Source organism: Vanacampus margaritifer, chromosome 7, assembly GCF_051991255.1.
Source record: "Vanacampus margaritifer isolate UIUO_Vmar chromosome 7, RoL_Vmar_1.0, whole genome shotgun sequence".
NCBI lineage: Eukaryota > Metazoa > Chordata > Actinopteri > Syngnathiformes > Syngnathidae > Vanacampus > Vanacampus margaritifer.
The window spans coordinates 21,396,989-21,414,992 of record NC_135438.1 but is presented as its reverse complement, the minus strand read 5'-3'; the positions used below and the strand labels follow the sequence as shown (position 1 = coordinate 21,414,992).

Sequence of the window (18,004 nt, the reverse complement as noted above, 5' to 3'; positions counted from 1 at the left end):
GAGTACTCAAGACTTGAGTACTCGTACTGGTCTGTAAAAAAGTGGGATTGAACACCCGCTAGTAGTGGTATAACACCTTTTGTAGCTCTATAGCTGGATGTATGATCATTAGCCCCTTACTGTTTAATCACTCTCATCTCTTAACTTGGCATCCTCAATCATGAATAATTCTACCAAAGTAATTTTATGATGCCACACCACTCTAATCCTTTCAAAACTTTCTTCTCTGTTCCTCTTCAAGAACTACACCCAGTACATCCCACTGTCCATCTATGACCTCCAGACCTGGATGGGGAGCCCTTCAATTTTTGTCTATGACTGCTCCAATGCTGGAATCATTGTCAAGTCCTTCAAACAGTTTGCCCTGCAGCGAGAACAGGAACTGGAGGTGAGCGCATTCACGCACACATGCACACCAAGCCTCAAAATATGTATATTTTCTTTGTGGGGCAATTTTGCTAAACATTGATGGAATAATCGATAGGATAATAAATTTTAGACACGTCACTTTATGTAAAAAAATAAAATAAAATTATTGATTGATTCTCACCAAAATTCTTAAGAAATGTGTAGGCGTGATAATCATAGTCTGGAAATATTAGAACGAATGTAATATTTGAAAACGTTATGCATATGATTATGCATCAGTGCTTCCATCAAGTAATTACATCTTCTAATAAAAAGGAAATGAAAAATAATAATTTTAATCTGTTGTGTGGGTTAATTTAATTCAAATTTGCTGTCTCAAATGTCACTAGAATGTCGCATATACATCGCAGATATGTTGCAAAATGACATGGAACGACAACATCATCGTTTGATAATTCAACATTCGCAACGTTCGGCAATCTGGGATACGACCTATTGGAATGCCTTGCCGAGGTTTCACCTACTTGCACTGAAAGTATTCAGCTGTAGCTGTACCAATACCCGTTAGTGTTAATAGATGTGTTAAAATAGATGTTTACATTTACTACTTCCTTTGTAGTGGAATGACAGCTGCCCCCTTGTGAAATACAATCTAGTGTTGTCACAATACCAACATTTTGGCTTCGATACGATACCTGAATAAAATACCTCGATACCGGTACTGAAATGATACCTCAACAAAACTTTAAAACATCAGCAAAAGCAGCAAAACTAAAACTGACAAAAGAACTTCAAATTATTTTTTATTTATTATTAATTAAAGATATTGGGACGTATACATGTTAATTTATGTATATACTGTATATATTTGTTTATACTGTATGTGTTTTAACATTGCATTCATTCTTGAAGTACTGTATTTGACTGCGTTTTAAATATTGGCAATACAGTGGCACTCCAATGACTCAATGTAACGCTGCTTGAGTGTGTGAAAAACATTTGCTCTTGTTACAAAACGTTTCTAAAACTGAAAATTTAAAACCACACGTGTGTTCTTCATGTGTTTATTGAAAACATGCGTAGGCAATGCCAATGCTGTCCCGTGGAGCCTTAATTAGCGCGTAATTCTTCTCAACGAGGAGTGCACGTCCAGCGAGCGCTTCAGTGCGTGAAGTCATCTTCCTGCGCCCTTTCGCGCTCACGCTGATAGAGGTGTGTCGCTTACGTAAGGTGTTTTCCACATATCGGTAGACAGGCGCCCATGCGTGTATGTGTACTTGCCTTTAAAACTGAGTTAGCGCGTATTTATTTTTTTAAGTACTGGTACTAAGAAAAAATTATACCGAGCCGTTTTTTACGCCAAAACATCAAGGTATGGTACTGGTACCGGTATCCTGTGCAACATTAATACAATCAAAGTTGTATAACGTCTCTAAAGCATTTTCTCTTTTTACTTGAGTGATTGCTCTTTACACCCACTCATTCAGGAAGTGTGCAATGTGCTGGGGTCATGGAAGATGAAGAGACTTTTTAATCATTCAAGAGGTGATCCAAGCAGGGGGCACTCCCACCTCACCTACACACTGGATAGGCATCCCTTTCATAGCAGTGTGTGCGCCAACACATTGGTGGTGCCGATAAGCATACAACCATAGCACATACAGCCCTATTTCCGCCTTATGTAGAACAAGAAATGTGTATATATTCACACTTTGTATACTCTGGAAGAGTAACATTTGTAGGCATACTGTAGATGAAGATGTCGACAGAGAGCTGCAGGAACACTGAAACTTTAGTTGCAGTGGAAGACTTCCTGCACAGCAACAGCCCTCTGATGTCCTGAGTGCTCTATTATAGGGCCACCTGGTTTGATTTAAATATCTCATCACTTGCAGTGCACTTAGCCTACATGTTCACTGCATTAGCTGTGGAGCTTTTCTCTGAAACTGCACTCACTGCTCAGACGCACTAGACCGCTTTTGTGTGGATTGTTTACAGTGGGTTAGGTGTTTTGGTTGTCATCATTTCCACAAAATGTTTACAGTAATGTGAGTTTCAATGGATTACTTGGTGTGTGTGATTAGTAGTAGCAGTATTTGTCTCTACCTACCTCTATTTCTATGAAAAACATTTTCTTGAATGGGATTTCTTTGTAGAAGCTTTGTTTTACTGTGATGGTGATCATGTGTGGTGTTGCATGTATCCACTCCTTCCCTGTAGAATATTCTCATTAATTAGTGTCATTTAAAAGAAAAGCATCCCATGCTATTGCATTGGGCTCTGATATTCACAGTAGATGAGAAAGAAAAGAAAGCTGTCATGGTGATTTTCATGGTAATTTGTGAGATTACAATATGCTAATGTGATAATTACACTGGATACTGTTATGTTTACCTTGAGGATTAGTGTGGTACACACGTTCCTCAAATTTTCTTCTAGGCGACGATACAATTCTGAGGTTGACACAACCGGGACCCACACCGACGCATGCCGCTTTGTTCATGATGTTTGTCTTTGGGAACAGTCAAGTCAACAGTTTCCTCATTAAAGAGTGAGACAGAAAAAAGTCATGCTACAGCAAGATTGCCACAATACTCGTGTAATCAAACTGCCTACTCGTGCCTGGAAGCCTTTTACGGAGAAATTAAAAGTTATTATATTATGTCAAAATGCAATATTTTTTAACAGGGTTTGTGCCTGTTTGCACCATTCATTGGCAAAGATGGCAACTTTAAAATATCTATTTCAAAAGAAATCACTTTTTTAAGAGCTCAGTGCTTGATGACAGCCATACATGTAACTTTGCCAGATATTATTACTAATGATTGTGCTTCATTAGTTTCTGTGCTTTGTCACAAATCTTGCTACAGCTCATACATTTGGCACTGCAGAATTGTGAATAAATGCAAGTCAGACTTATGTCCAAGCCAGAAAAGAAAGTTTGTCAGAAAGGTGGCGCAGAGGTCCAGATTCCATATAGTCCCTTGGCTTGTGAAGACGACCTTGGCAGCTTTACGCATGAAAGGGTTATTCAAATAAAGCCCAACACTCCTAAGACCTGCCTGCCTACAGTTTTGTGTCCTGGAAATAGATGGTGACCAAACCAGTACTCGCTCAATGAGTCAAACTGCTCAAATCAGACAACTTTGGGCCTGGCTGAAAAACTTCATGATAGCATTATAGCATTTTAGTTAAGAACTGGGTCGGACCCTACATAATGAGCATGGTCTTTTTGCACCATATGATGAGGTCCTCTCTTTCCAGAAGTCAGATGCCAAATATGCCTCAGTCAGATTATGCAGTTCCTGTTGGGATAAGAAGTGAAAGAGGGTCATCATTTTGCTCTTGTAGTATTCACATCCAGTGGTTGCCGGACAACATATGCCATAACCACAAAGTGCTTTAGGGATCCTGTTCCCTAATGTGGCAACTCCAGACACAATGGGCTTACATCACTAAAAGTGACCCTTCTGACAAAGCACCAAGATGAGCATTTATGTTTGGTAGTGAACAACAGTCATGCCAATGAATATTAAACAAGCTCTAATAAGATGACTCAACATTGTAGTAAAAAAATAAATGCTAAAAAGACCTACTGTCTGAGACAGAATCCAAGAGAGGGTTTCTAGAGCTCAGAGGGGGGATGCAGCTTAAGCTCTGTCAGCTCCAGTTAATTACCAGAAGTAGACACTCTGATAATCGAGATTTCTTTTGGCCCAGATGGGAGCAAAAGGCTACAAATTAATTCACACATGATATAAGTTAAATGTGATGTGTTCAAATAAATTAGAAAGAAAAACATTGTCCTGTTGTGTCTTTACAGGTGGCCGCCATCAATCCCAGCCATCCACTTGCCCAGATGCCTCTGCCACCTTCCATGAAGAACTGTATCCAGCTGGCTGCCTGCGAGGCCAGCGAGTTGCTCCCAATGAACCCTGACCTCCCTGCTGACCTTTTCACTTCCTGCCTCACAACGCCTATAAAGATTGCCTTGCGGTGGTAAGATTTTTGCGTTTTTGTTTGATGCATCCTTAAAGGTCCCATAGTATGAAAATGCACTTTAGTGGGGTTTTCTATCAATAAAATGCATCCCCGGCCTGTCGACAATCCAACCAGGTATGAAAAAAGTCTGTCCGCGACTTCTTAAGCTTTCTCCTCCTTTTTAAAATGTGTGCTTCAAACGGACAGATTAAACTTTCATGATTTAGTGACGTCAAAAAGACACGGAAGTGCACTTGACCCAGCCCCCTCGGGTTAGTGGCACCACCTCTGGTAAAGGTTTGTCACGCCCACTGTAATTCGAGAAGCTGGCTGTGCCTTTCTTTTTCTCTCCCTGCTCGCAAATGCTCGTGGAGAGGGGATACGATCAGGAAAAAGTGGTTGCTTCCTTCGTCCCAAGTCTTTGAGAAGACAGTGGATTAATTTTAATTTTGAAGGACATGTACCGACATAATTTCTCAAAGGACTGTTTCATTAGTGAAAGCCTGTTTAGAGCTGGATTTGCAACACGTTTAAACATAATGGATTGCTCTCAACAGTGTGACACGACTGCAAACAGGAAAGATGTAAGCTTATAATTTTTGATTTAGCCTTCCTTCCTATTTTTTCTAATACGAGATGTGCACCTTGTACCATATTACTAGTGTATTTTTAGTGCCTAAAGTGGGAGCTACATTAGTCGTGTGGAGGTTGTTTGGTTACAAGAGGTCAGATATGATAAAGCAGACGGTGGTTGGATAATATGAAGCGGTTGCGTATAGTTTTCTCAAGATAAAATCCACGGTGGTCAATTTGCCGTGACTGGCAACTCGCCACCTAGTTGACATGACTTTGTGATGCTAACCAGCCGCTAAGTGATCTCGACGACGGCTTGCATGTTGCAAACGCGTAGTGGCCTAAAGTTGCACATTTGTGTTATTCATAACCGCTTGTAAATTGCATTTTGGCAACTTGGGGTTAAATTAGTCTTTTCAAAATTAATAATACGGATTTTTTTATCCCTCTTTTTTTTCTGACACCTTTCAGACATGTCAAGGAAGCTAAAATAGCCTTTTATTTTTAAGGTGGCTAATGTCGTGGCGTGATGGCTACCATGACCTCCCTTTTATATGTTTAGGAGTTGTTTATCGTAGTTTTGATTGACATTAAAGTTGCAACCAACATCAACACAACGCTATCCCGAACTCATATTCAATCCCTAATTTAGGACACTAAGAAACCGCTAATTAATTATGCCGTCATTGTATGATATGGCAGAAGTCTCAGATGTAAGTGGCTGTTGGCTAGCAGCTAGCTGTTAGCATTACCACCGAGTACCTGTTTGGTAGCTGTAAATTAGTTTGACAGCTGGTACCTGGCTTACTTTAATTATTTTTCAATATTCTGGACCAAGGCTACTTTGTAATTCACTGTCCATGTTTAAACGACAGAAATGTAGATAAATTGAACTTTGTCTTCATTTATTTTATAAAACACTTTTGCCCGTTAAAAAAGAAAAACATTCAACTAAAAATGTCAAACATAGCCGTTTAGATTTTAGGAACACAAGTTTAAGCCGTTAATACCTTATTTTACACATCCATATATAAAATAAGAATGTTTCTGCCTCATATTGCATTTAAAGATGTGTTCCTAAATCTTAAATGACTATATTAGACATTTTGAATTACTTTCTTTAAATTTAATGGGAAAAACTACTTTACAAAATAAATTAAAGCAATGTTCTATTATTTTTCTTTTTATTTTTTATTTTTTGCTGATCCGAAGAATGATTCAATCCGTGGCTCAAATCCGTGATCCGATCCGCACTGTGACGTTTGTGATTCGTTGCATCACTAGTATTGGATATGCACAGAAATAGTCGTCTCTGATGGAAATAAAGAAAAACTGTAAACCAAGCTCAAACATAGCGCTGCAGAGAGGCTGGTCCCTGCAGAGGTGTGTTGAGTCAAAAAGGTAATACTTGATATTCAGGAAATGTGTTCATTAGGGAGGCATGTGTAATACAGCCACCTGATGGGAATGCATATTAATGGTACATTCAAATATTAGTCTTTCTTGCAGCTCACTGGTTGCATCAGCCAAGCAGAATGTTTGTGTACACATCAATCTGAGTGGTTTGTACATTCAGCCCCTGGTGTTTGCATCACCTAAGCAATCACTTGAAGAATACAGTATGATTTTCAATCCAGCCACACACAGAGTGAGAGTGACTTATCTGAACTAGACGGTGCAAATAATTAAATGTGAAACAACGTTTTGAAGTACCATTTATTATTTTATTGAATTACAAAAACATGACATGATTGTCAAGAAAAAACAGATTGCCCTGGCTGACAATGTATTTCTCAACTGCCGGAGAAAACAGAGAGAAAAGGCTGAGAAAAATTAGAGACTGTTGATACAGCCCGACATATACACGATCATAAAGGGGCATTTTTTAGTCTTATCACCGGGTATCAAGATGCCGTTATAATGCATTCTTTGCAAATTACTCTCGAGCACATGAGAAAATGGAACGCTTCCTGAGGGCCAAGCCAACATGAGAAAAAACATCTTATTAACGTCTTTTTGTCTTGTTTCAATAAATGGCTACTTGTATAGATATGTAGATATGTATTGGTATAATTAGGAAATACAACTTTTAAGCAAAATTCTATGTGTTCATTAAAATTGTATCTTTTACACTTAAAAAATAATAACATTAATTTGCTAAATATAGCAAAGATGTTGCTAAATTGGCATTGCAGACACAAGTTTGCTTGTACTAGTGTCTAGTTCTAGTCTCTACTAGTGCTTGTAGTAATTAGCAGGCATGTGAAATCAGAAGAAAGTGCCTTTTTTTTGTACTTTGTGCACAATCATTTCATCTTATCATCATTCATCATTTATGCAACTTGGCAGTGCTCAGTGCTCCACTGAGGAGACTGTTTTTTTCTGGCTATTGACGAGCAGGTGTAAATTAGACAAATATTAACTGTGTTTTTTCAGAATACAGTATTTATCAGTTTATTTTAAACTGTCATGTAATAATTACGAAGGTCATCTGAGTGCCGTGTTTTTGATGCTGTACTTCGAATGCTCTCATTTATATCAATATTGTTGGAAGTTTTGCTCATGCCATGAATCATCCCATTTCACACAAGTGCACGCACACACTCGCACTCGCCTGTGTACATCTTAATAATAGGCGTCAGACGGGTGGTTTTTAACACGTTTGCCATTCAAAGTTCAATCTAGGCATGAAGCATGTTCTGTGAGTGAGAGTGAGTTACCGTCAAGAAGTGCCCTACAGGTGCCATAAATGTTGAAGAGTTTAAGATCTTCTTCTGCTCTAAATCCACATATAGCTATGACCTTCAGCATAATGAACCATCAGTGTTATGTCATTAATATTGATGTGCCTAACATTGTATTTCACAGAACAAGCTTCGGAATTATATTGACTCAAATGATCCTCGAAGCTCTATAGCTCTATAAATGGATGTTGTGGCTTGCAAGGGAGGGACTGTGCCTGTTTAGTCAGACAACAATTTCTTTGCTTTCTTTACAGTAGTTACAACGGGGACTGAATTTAGAATTACACATTAAAAATTCACTACATCAACTTGACAACCAACATACTCAACTCAACTTTATTTACAAAGCACTTTAAAACAACCGTCGCTGCATACAAAGTGGTGTACATTGAATAAAAATGAGTCATGCAATAAAGATGGGTAAAACAAGATACAAAATAAATAAATAAATATTATAAGTAGGTAAGTAAATAAGTACAGAAAATTAATAATACATTTATAACACAAGAAGTAGGTAAGTAAATAAGTAAATAGATAAAATAGTATCAAATTAATACTTAATACTTAATACACTAGACACCATAGAACACTGAAGCAATGCAAAGTTTGTTTCTACCTTATTCCGTTTTTCAGTAATCAACAATAGAAAATGGTTAGTTTCACCGAAATGCTCTGTTTTGAAACAAAAAACGGAGAAAACAAGCTTTTTGTGAAACAATATTATTTCATGCACTCTAGTGAATTGTACACTTCTTTTTGTCCATGAATGATGCCACAAACACCTAAATAGTGCTTTACTTCTGTAAAACACTTCCACCAACAATGAAAAAGTGTTTTTTCATAGCAAAATACGTTTATTTCCATTCAACAGTGTAACAATTTGACAAAACAATTTCGCAAACTATTTACAAATGTATGCAACTGTGGTACTATTTACAATTATGTGGATGTTTCAAATACAGTTTTTCTTTTTGTAACACTCCCCTGTGTGCAAGGAGACGGAGCAGGATTTGCACAACAGATTCGTTTCACCCCTTTCGCGTGCAGACGTTACACTTTCTTGGCGGCCTTTTTTTCCGGGGAATAGCAAGTAGCAGACTGTACCCACTCCTCCGATGAATATGCATTGGACTCGGGGCACTCTTCGTCGTCCGATTGAACGTCCGCCTGAGAGTGCTCGGTTGTGCTCCGCGTTTTCCGGTGTTAGCATCGCTAGCCGGTGAGGCTTTATGACGTGGCCATAGCCGCCGCGTCAACGCTTCCAACTTTGGCGTCAACGCTTCCAACTTTGGCGTCAACGCTTCCAACTTTGGCGTCAACGCTTCCAACTTTGGCGTCAACGCTTCCAACTTCGGCGTCAACCTCGGAGCCGCCATCATCATCATCGTCGTCATCACTGTGCTCTTTAGCATTGGTCGATGAGCTGCTTGCAACCGGTCGCCATTGTTCACTTCCTCAGCCATCTAGCTCCGCCTCACGTCTTCTACTGCCGCGTCAACGCTTCCAACCTCGGAGTCACCATCATCATCATCGATGATGATCATCGTCGTCATCAATGTGCTCTTTAGCACTGGTCGATGCTTTTCGTCTTTGAAAAAAATGCTTAAGCGTGAGCTGCTTGCAACCGGTTGCCATTTTCGCTTCCCATCCCCAGCCATTGTCCCCTCTAGCTCCGCCTCACGTCTTCTACTGACGCCTACCCAATCTTGTCAAAAGAGAGTCATCGCTGCCATCTAGGGCCCAAAAATAGTCATTAGGCTAACTAGATCTGCTTGAAACTTTCACCACAGCTGGCCAAGGCTTTCCTCCACCCGTTTCCCCCCAAAAATTGGAGAACGTCTTTTAACGTCCTTGGCGGCCCTCCGTAGGTTTTTACTAAACGTCATTTAACTTTTTTGGCAGTAAAAGAGTTAATTGTTAAGTAATCGTTAACTCATTCACTGAAGCAACCCCCCTTCGCTCCCGGCTGTTTTACTGGATTTTGACTGATTTTGCAAGGCCCACAGAATATTGTGTTAAATAGCTTTAAACCCATGGAACCTACCAAAAGAAAGATTAGAGTCTCTTCTTTCATAATTTTTTTTATTTTTTATCTGTTTCCGATTTGCAGCAATTGGCATTAGAATATAACAAATTTTCATCATCATTCACAAATCTGTTAACAGCGGGGTAAACGGCTTGTTGCAACATGGCCCTGGTTGATCTCTTATACTCTTATATGCTGCCACCTGCTGGCCGTTTTTTTTGTAATAACTACCATTGCTTTATGCACCCTCTTCAGGTCAGAGGCTGCATCATAGCCTTCTGTAGGTTTAAAAAACATTTTAAAAAATGTATAAATACGGCTTTGGTAGCATGGTAATTTTTTTAATGGAACGTAATTTTGTTTTTGGGAGCAGATGAGTTAAATGCTGTTTAATTTAACATTGTCCAAAGGCTCTGACTTGAGCCTCTCAACAGTAAGTATTTTCTGATTTCTGTCTTCTTTCTAGAGAGCAGTCTGATTGTCTTTTGTGTTTAATGAATATAAGACATTTGCAAACATCTGTTTATACTTTGGAAAACAATGACTGAACCAGTAACTTCATCAGTTTTAAAAAGGTTGGTGAGTACATCAATCCCTCATGTGTGATATTGTTGTTTAATTGTTGTTTTTTTAATCACAAAACAATACCAAATAAACAATAGGTTAATAAGCAATTAATAGAAAGAAAAAAAAGGTTTTGTTAAATACACTTTAATGCAAAATGAAATTGTCTCTGATTGCGGTATTTGATTAATCAATTGAATAATGAATAGAACAATTTATTCTAAAAATATTCAATGACATCCTTATTTTCGGTGTGTCAATGATACAATGTATCAAAACGGTGTCAGGAAAAATTCTGTAAAATGCTTGCGGAAATTATTTTAAACTCTAGACAAAATGTGTTACTGTTATTGGAGAGAATAACAATTCAGTAGAGTAGACTCCTTGTGCTCAAACCCTACTTTTTAGATATTTCGACATAGGCATCCCTGCTAGTTTTAACCACACAGTACCATTGGCTGCTCCTCATATGGATTTTGCCCTTCTTGCTCTTACTATATTTTTCTTGTACTTAATTATACATAGCCTTAGAAAATGAGTGTGAGGTATTCAGTATATACAGTATGTGGTGGAGTTTGTGAGTGGGTGAACGAATGCACTGATGTGTTTGCATACCTGTGTTTTAAAATTTTAATGAAGGGCAGCAAGGGATGGATGATGGTGGTACAGAAAGAGAAAGAGATGAGAAACAGGCAGGCTGTGAGCAGAATACCATTACCAATGGATATCCATCTTCAATGATTTTTTCCACTGCTTTGATAGACTAAATGTGATGCAGGATGTGGAAAATGGAGAAAAAAGACACAGAACATAGTAGGGATGTAACGATTCACTCAAACCTAATTCACTTAAATTTTCGTTTTTAGTCCCCAATTTTCTATTTGATCAGATTTATTTATTTTACAAAATTACAATAACTTTTTGTAACTTTTTTTTTTTAATGGAACTAATAATTTTAACTGCATGACTACATTTTTGTCTTGTCAGTGTTTTGTGGTTAAGGTTAATATTTTGCCCTCGCAACAAGTGCTCAGCTTTGCAGCGAGACTGGATAGTATGAAGAATGAAGCGCCACAAGCTTTGTTGAGGATTCATGTCAATTATTTTACTTTTGTTACATCACAAAGCCTAAACAGCAGTCCGTTCAACAAATGTAACAATGAGCCCCTCAACTGGAATAATCAAACGCTACATCAACGACACGTATTTTACCGTGGGGTGTAATTCATCTCATACAGCGGCCACAGGCGATAAAACACACAAACAATAATTTATTCATTATACAAACGAGGTGCCACTTACAAACCTTAAAACATTAAATTGATTAGGTACAAAGATCTAACCAAGTTTTTACTGCGTCGACAAAGACTAGGGATGGGTACCTTTCACATTTGAACCGGTACCGTTCCAATGCTTGGGCGTACCTGGGAATCGATACCTGTACTCAACGGTACCAATTTTCGGTACTTATGTACTCTCTTTTTTTTCGGGGGGTAAAATTGCATTTATTAATTTATTTGGGTGGTAGCAAATGTTCATCATTGTTTAATAATAAAATATTTTTAAAAATCAATTAAACAATTACCTTTCAATATGTAAAACTTAAAAAATAAAACATGTAATACAATTTCATTCAAATCAGCCAGAGGGGAATAGTAAAAATAAAGGTTTTAACATTTTACAATTGCTGAACTATAATTAATAAACATAAGTTAATATTACACACAAAAAAGCAAAGTGTGAATCTCAGTTCTGTGCAATGAACAGCAGTAAATATATAAATTAATAATTGATGCAGTTGTGCATTTGTTTTTAAAGGACATAAAGCCTGCCGCGCAATGAGCTTGAAGTTTGAACCCACGATGGACACAAATATTTTAAAAATGACAGTTGGAAGAGAACATGACATGAACAAAGAGAATAATTTAATTCAAATTAATCATTTGGATGTATCTAACATGGTCTGTAATGGTCGCTACATTTTGGCCACCATCTTTTGCTATTTTAAATTTGGTCACCAGTCTTCTTTTTCTTGTGGCTTTTCCCTTCAGGGGTCGCCACAGCGAATCAGTTACATCCATTTAAGCCTGTTCTCTGCATCCTCTGCTCTCACACCAACTACCTTCATGTCCTCTTTAACTACATCCATAAACCTCCTCTTTGGTCTTCCTCTAGACCTTCTGCCTGGCATTTGTAAACTCAGCATCCTTCTGCCAATATACTCACTATCTCTCCTCTGGACATGTCGAAACCATCTCAGTCTGGCCTCTCTTACTTCATCTCCAAAGCCTCTAACGTGCTGTCCCTCTAATGTACTCATTCCTGATTCGATCCATCCTGGTTACTCCCAAAGAGAACCTCAGCATCTTCATCTCAGCCACCTGCAGCTCAGCCTCTTGTCTTTTCCTCAGTGGCACTGTCTCCAGACCAAACAACATCACTGGTCTCACCACAGTTTTATATACCTTTCCTTTCATTTGAGTTGAAACTCTTATATCACACATCACACCTGACACTTTTCTCCACCCGTTCCAGCATGCCTGCACAAGCTTCTTCACTTATTTTCCACACTCTCCACTGCTCTGGACTATTGACTCTAAATACTTAAACCCCTCCACCTTCTTGGCTTTTTCTCCCTGTAACCTCACTCCTCCACTTGGGTCCCTCCCATTCACACACAGATACTCCGTCTTGCTACGGCCAACCTTCATTCCCCGCCTTTGCAGGGCAAACCTCCACACCTCTAGCTTCTCCTCCACCTGTTCCCTCCTCTCACTACAGGTCACAATGTCATTTGCAAACATCATAGTCCATGGAGATTCCTGTCTAATCTCGTCTGTCATCCTGTCCATTACCATAGCAAACAAGAAAGGGCTCAGGCTGATCCCTGATGTAGTCTCACCTCCACTTTGAACTCCTCCCTCACACCTGCAGCACACCTCACCACTGTCTTACAGTCCTCATACATGTCCTACACCACTTGAACATACTTCTCTGCTACTCCAGACATACTCATCCAAAACCACAGTTTCTCTCTGGGCACAATGCAGCTCCTTTTGATCTTGTCTGTACTTCTCTATCAACATCCTCAAAACAAATACTGCATCTGTGGTACTTTTTTTTGCCGTGAAACCATACCGCTGCTCACAAATGTTCACCTCTGCCCTCAGTCTAGCTTCAACTACTCTTTCCCATAGCTTCATTGTGTGGCTCGTTAGCTTTATTCCTCTGTATTTGCCACAACTCTGCACGTCTCCCTTGTTTTTAAAAATGGGCACCAGCACACTTCTCCATTCCTCAGGCATCTAAGATCCTGTTGAACAACCCAGTCAGAAATTCTACTGCTACCTCTCCTAGACACTTCCCTACCTCCAGAGGTATATCATCAGGACCAAGTGCCTTTCCACACTTCATTCTCTTCAATGCCCTTCTCACTTCATCCTTACTAATCTTTGGTACTTCCTGGTCCACAACAGTCACCTCTTCTACTCTTCGTTCTCTCTCATTTTCCTCATTCATCAACTCTTCAAAGTACTCTTTCCATCTTCCCATCACACTACTGACATCTGTCAACACACTTCCATCCCTATCCTTTATTACCCTAACCCATAGTGTCAAACTCCGGTCCTGCAGGTTTTGGATGTTTCCCGTTTCCAGCACAGCTGATATATGATCAGCTCATCAGCAAGCTCTGCATACGCCTGATAACGATCCTGCTGATTGGAATCAGCTTGTGTAGGAAGAGGGAAACCACCAAAACCTGCAGGACTGCGGCCCTCTGTGTCCCACTTCTTCTTACCTAACCTCTTTCTCTGGATCCACTTCTGCACATCCTCATTCCACCACCAAGTCTCCTTATTTCCTTTCCTTCCAGATAACACACCAAGGGCTGTCTTACCTGTCTCCCTGATCACATTTGCTGACCATTCAGAGCCTGTCTCAACTTCTTCCTGAAAGTCACACAACACTCTTCCTTTTTCAGCTACCACCATTTTGTCCTCTGCTTTGCCTTTGCCGTCTTTGTCTTCCTCACCACCAGAGTCATCCTACACACTACCATCCTATGCTGTCTGGCTACACTCTCACCTACCACTACTTTGCATCTCCTTCGGATTACACCATCTACACAAGATGTAGTCAAACTGTGTACTCCTTCTTCCACTCTTGTAGGTCACCCTATGTTCCTGCCTCTTCTGGAAGAAAGTATTCACGACATCCATTTCCATTCTTTTTGCAAAGTCAACCACCATATGTCCTTCTGCGTTCCTCTCCTGGATACCAAACTTGCCCATCACCTCCTCGTCACCTCTGTTTCCTGCACCAACGTGTCCATTGAAGTCTGCACCGATGACAACTCTCTCACTTCTAGGGATGCTCTGCATCATTTTATCAAGGTCCAACCAAAAGTTTGCCTTTTCCTCCAGCTCACATCCTACCTGTGGCGCATACCCACTAACAACATTGATCACACCTTTTCATCACACCTTTTTGATTCCTAGCTTCAGGCTCATCACTCTATCTGACACTTTTTTTTTTTACCTCCAGGACGTTCCTAACAAACTCCTCCTACACGATAACTCCTACTCCATTTCTCTTCCTATCTACACCATGATAGAGTAACTTGAACCCTGCTCCTAAACGTCTAGCTTTGCTCCCTTTCCACCAGGTCTCCTGAACACACATGTCCACCTTCCTCCTCTGCATCATGTCAACCAGCTCTCTACCTTTTCCTGTCATAGTCCCAACATTCAAAGTCCCTACTCTCAGTTCTAGACTCTTGGTGTTCCTCTTCTCTTTCCTCCTACGTACACACCTTCCTCCTCTTCTTCGACCAACAGTAGTCCAGTTAACACCGGTAACCTATAGGTCAACAACACCAATTGCGGTCGTTGTTAACCCGGGCCTTGACCGATCCGGTATGGAAGTCATATATTTGATTCGCATGTTTGATTTGGCCAAAGCTTTTTCGTCGGATGCCCTTCCTGACACAACCCTCTGTATTTATCAGGGCTTGGGATCAGCACAAGAAGACACTGGCTTGTGCCCCCTTGCGGCTACATTAAATTTAGTCACCAGTAGTACATCCAAATTACAATGTCTATATACCTTAATGATGGTGAAGCCGTGTACATTCCAGCATGATTCCATTCGGTGGAGGAAGACCGACACCTCCCTCTGCCGTGTGGTGATTGTGCGGGGATATTGCCAGCTTCTGCTCGGCGCAGAGGCTTTTAAACTTCATAAACTATATTTGTTTGGCTTGTCGCTCGTTTCCAAACACGGAAATGTCGGCGTCCCCGCGCTGTGCGGGGCAGACCGAGGCGACAGCGCGGTCGGTCGGTCTCTCACCCGCTCACCGGCCGGGCTCCCGCGAGCCCCGACCACGGCCTTTGCCCCGTTCTTCGCACGTGAAATCATGTGCGACTGCAAGTGGGTGACGTCAATACGCTGGTGCACGTTGTGTTGAAGTTCGTTGTGGAAAATCATCAACTCTTCCACTTCTGCACAGTCACAACTTTGAAAGACGTGTTTCAGAACCGAAACATGGCAGTTTGAGTTTATGTGAATCGGCGCTCGGAAGTACCAACCCAAATCGATCCATACCACAAAAAGTACCGTCTTCGGTACCCACTCCTAACAAAGACCAGCTGTCAAGGCACGATCTGTGACTCCTGCACAATCGGCCATCTTGGAACGCTAACTACGGCAATCACAAAACACGTTCACACATGCAAAATAAAACAGACATTGCGAAAGGTACAGGACAGGTACATGTTTTTTAATTTATTTTTATTTAAGCAAAGCAGTTCTGTACCCAAGCATATCTTGTATGAATAGAAAATATTTTGACACGTACTGTAATTATAGTTTGCTTTGAGGGTGGGTATGGTTTTTTTGTATTGTCTTTAGAACAATGTATGGCCATTATTAAAGTGTAACACATTTGCAAATGTGTATTTTTTTTATTTACTTGCACTTGACATATTTGTTTTGTGAATTATTACTTTTGGTTTTGTATTTATTTTAGTTTTACATGCTGAAGTGTTTTGTGTACTGCGCATTTCATGAGCGCAGAGAGAGAAGAGGTGTAACCGAGCAAGCCTCGTTCGAGAAGAGAGTTAAATAATCCAGTCCTGTGTTGAATTCTGTCCTGCCATGTCTGGTTAATTTAGCAGGAAGACGCCAGAAAACAAAACATTATTATTATTACAAGTTTTGCTGTGCTTTGGTCAATGCCATCTTTTGAATGAAGTGTGTAAATTAAAGCTGTTTAATGTATGATTTAAAATCAAATCATTTATTGATGATTTTTCCCCCGCATAAAACATTTATGACTTATGCAAAGGCAATGTACAAGTGCTATATAATTTCTGTTAAATTCTGGTTGGTGCCTTTCAAGGTTACTGTTAAAACATGATGGTGTAGACTGTCATTCTCTTTATGTATGTCGTAAACTGTATGTTTACCATAAAGAGAGGAAAATTATATAAATTAAGAAGCCAGACTCACATAACTATGTTTTAGTCCTTTAAATCATCTGGGGCTTCCCTGACATATAAACATCCTTCATTATGTTCTACAAAACTGGCTTTCAGTTCTACGCTTCATTTTACAGAGTAACATAAAACCATTGCAACAGTTATACATGCTCTCTTGATTTAGATGTCAAATAATCTACAAAGGACACTTGGACTGCATGCACGCTAGTAGTTTCAAGAGATTTTGGAAAGCTGAGGTTTCCTTCAGAATACATTATTGTACTCACACAATCACACGTTCACAACCTCATACACACACATGCACACACTTGCTTTTTTAAATTTTTGCATCAGTCACTACAGAACATACACCTTCTATTTTATTTCTTCTGCGTATCATTAAGGTAGTAAACTAGTTGGGCCTACATTAATTGCACCTTTGTGATTTTTTTGCAAGTGGTTCAAATAATTGATGCCTCCAATGGTTCAAAACACGGCGAGTACACGTCACTTTTCTTCAACACAATTATTGTCTTCCTACCAATGAAAAATCACCTCATGTCATTACTGATTCCTTTAATTGTAAGTTCAGTCTGGGCGCGCCAATCTTGTGCATGGACTCTAGGAGTCCTTCTGCATGTAGAGCGCGCGAGTGCCCATTTCTGCAACATGCAATTCTTTCTCTGCTGAATTGAAATGTATTAATGAGGGGAGCCGCTTCAATTGGCCGGAAGTTGGCTGTGTTCCCTCCAACAACGGCACAAACACATTCAGCTATTTGTGCTAGTCTGGCAAAATACCAAAAGAAAAAAAACTCAGCACAAACGGCAGTCTAAGCCGTTTGTGCTAGAAATATAGGGCCAATATTTGCATAGGAAAACAAACAGACAAAAAAAAATCTCTGTTTGAACATTACATATGTTTGTTGGTTGAAAAGAATTGGCAAATCGTTGTATTGTTTTCATTCACATTTTATACAACATCCCAGCTTCATTGGAATGGGGATTTCTAGTTGCTGAAGTGAAGTGAACACATGTACCATTGTATGCACAGTAGTCTGTGAGTTGCATTCTTTAATTTTTTTTGGGTCACATTATGCCCATTCCAAGTGAGATCTCATTGTTCTTGGTGTCTACTGTAGAAGTCCCTCTTTATGCATGACCTTTCTATGTGAAGTTTCAATTCCTTGTGCTGAACATGGAAACCAAGAGAATGTTCTTGAATTAATAATCTCAAGTCATTATTCAGTAATTTAAACTACCATGTTT

The 18,004-nt window shown here is 39.7% G+C and overlaps 1 protein-coding gene across 3 annotated transcripts in view; it reads left to right on the top strand.

Moving 5' to 3' along the window:
- Positions 1 to 18,004, top strand: part of rptor (regulatory associated protein of MTOR, complex 1) — a 188,282-nt gene that overhangs the window by 52,835 nt on the left and 117,443 nt on the right. For all 3 annotated transcript variants that reach the window (XM_077571008.1, XM_077571009.1, XM_077571006.1), the window contains exons 6-7: positions 242 to 388; positions 4,193 to 4,368. In XM_077571008.1, the coding sequence (XP_077427134.1) occupies positions 242 to 388; positions 4,193 to 4,368 (323 nt within the window). The remainder of the gene's footprint in view (positions 1 to 241; positions 389 to 4,192; positions 4,369 to 18,004) is intronic.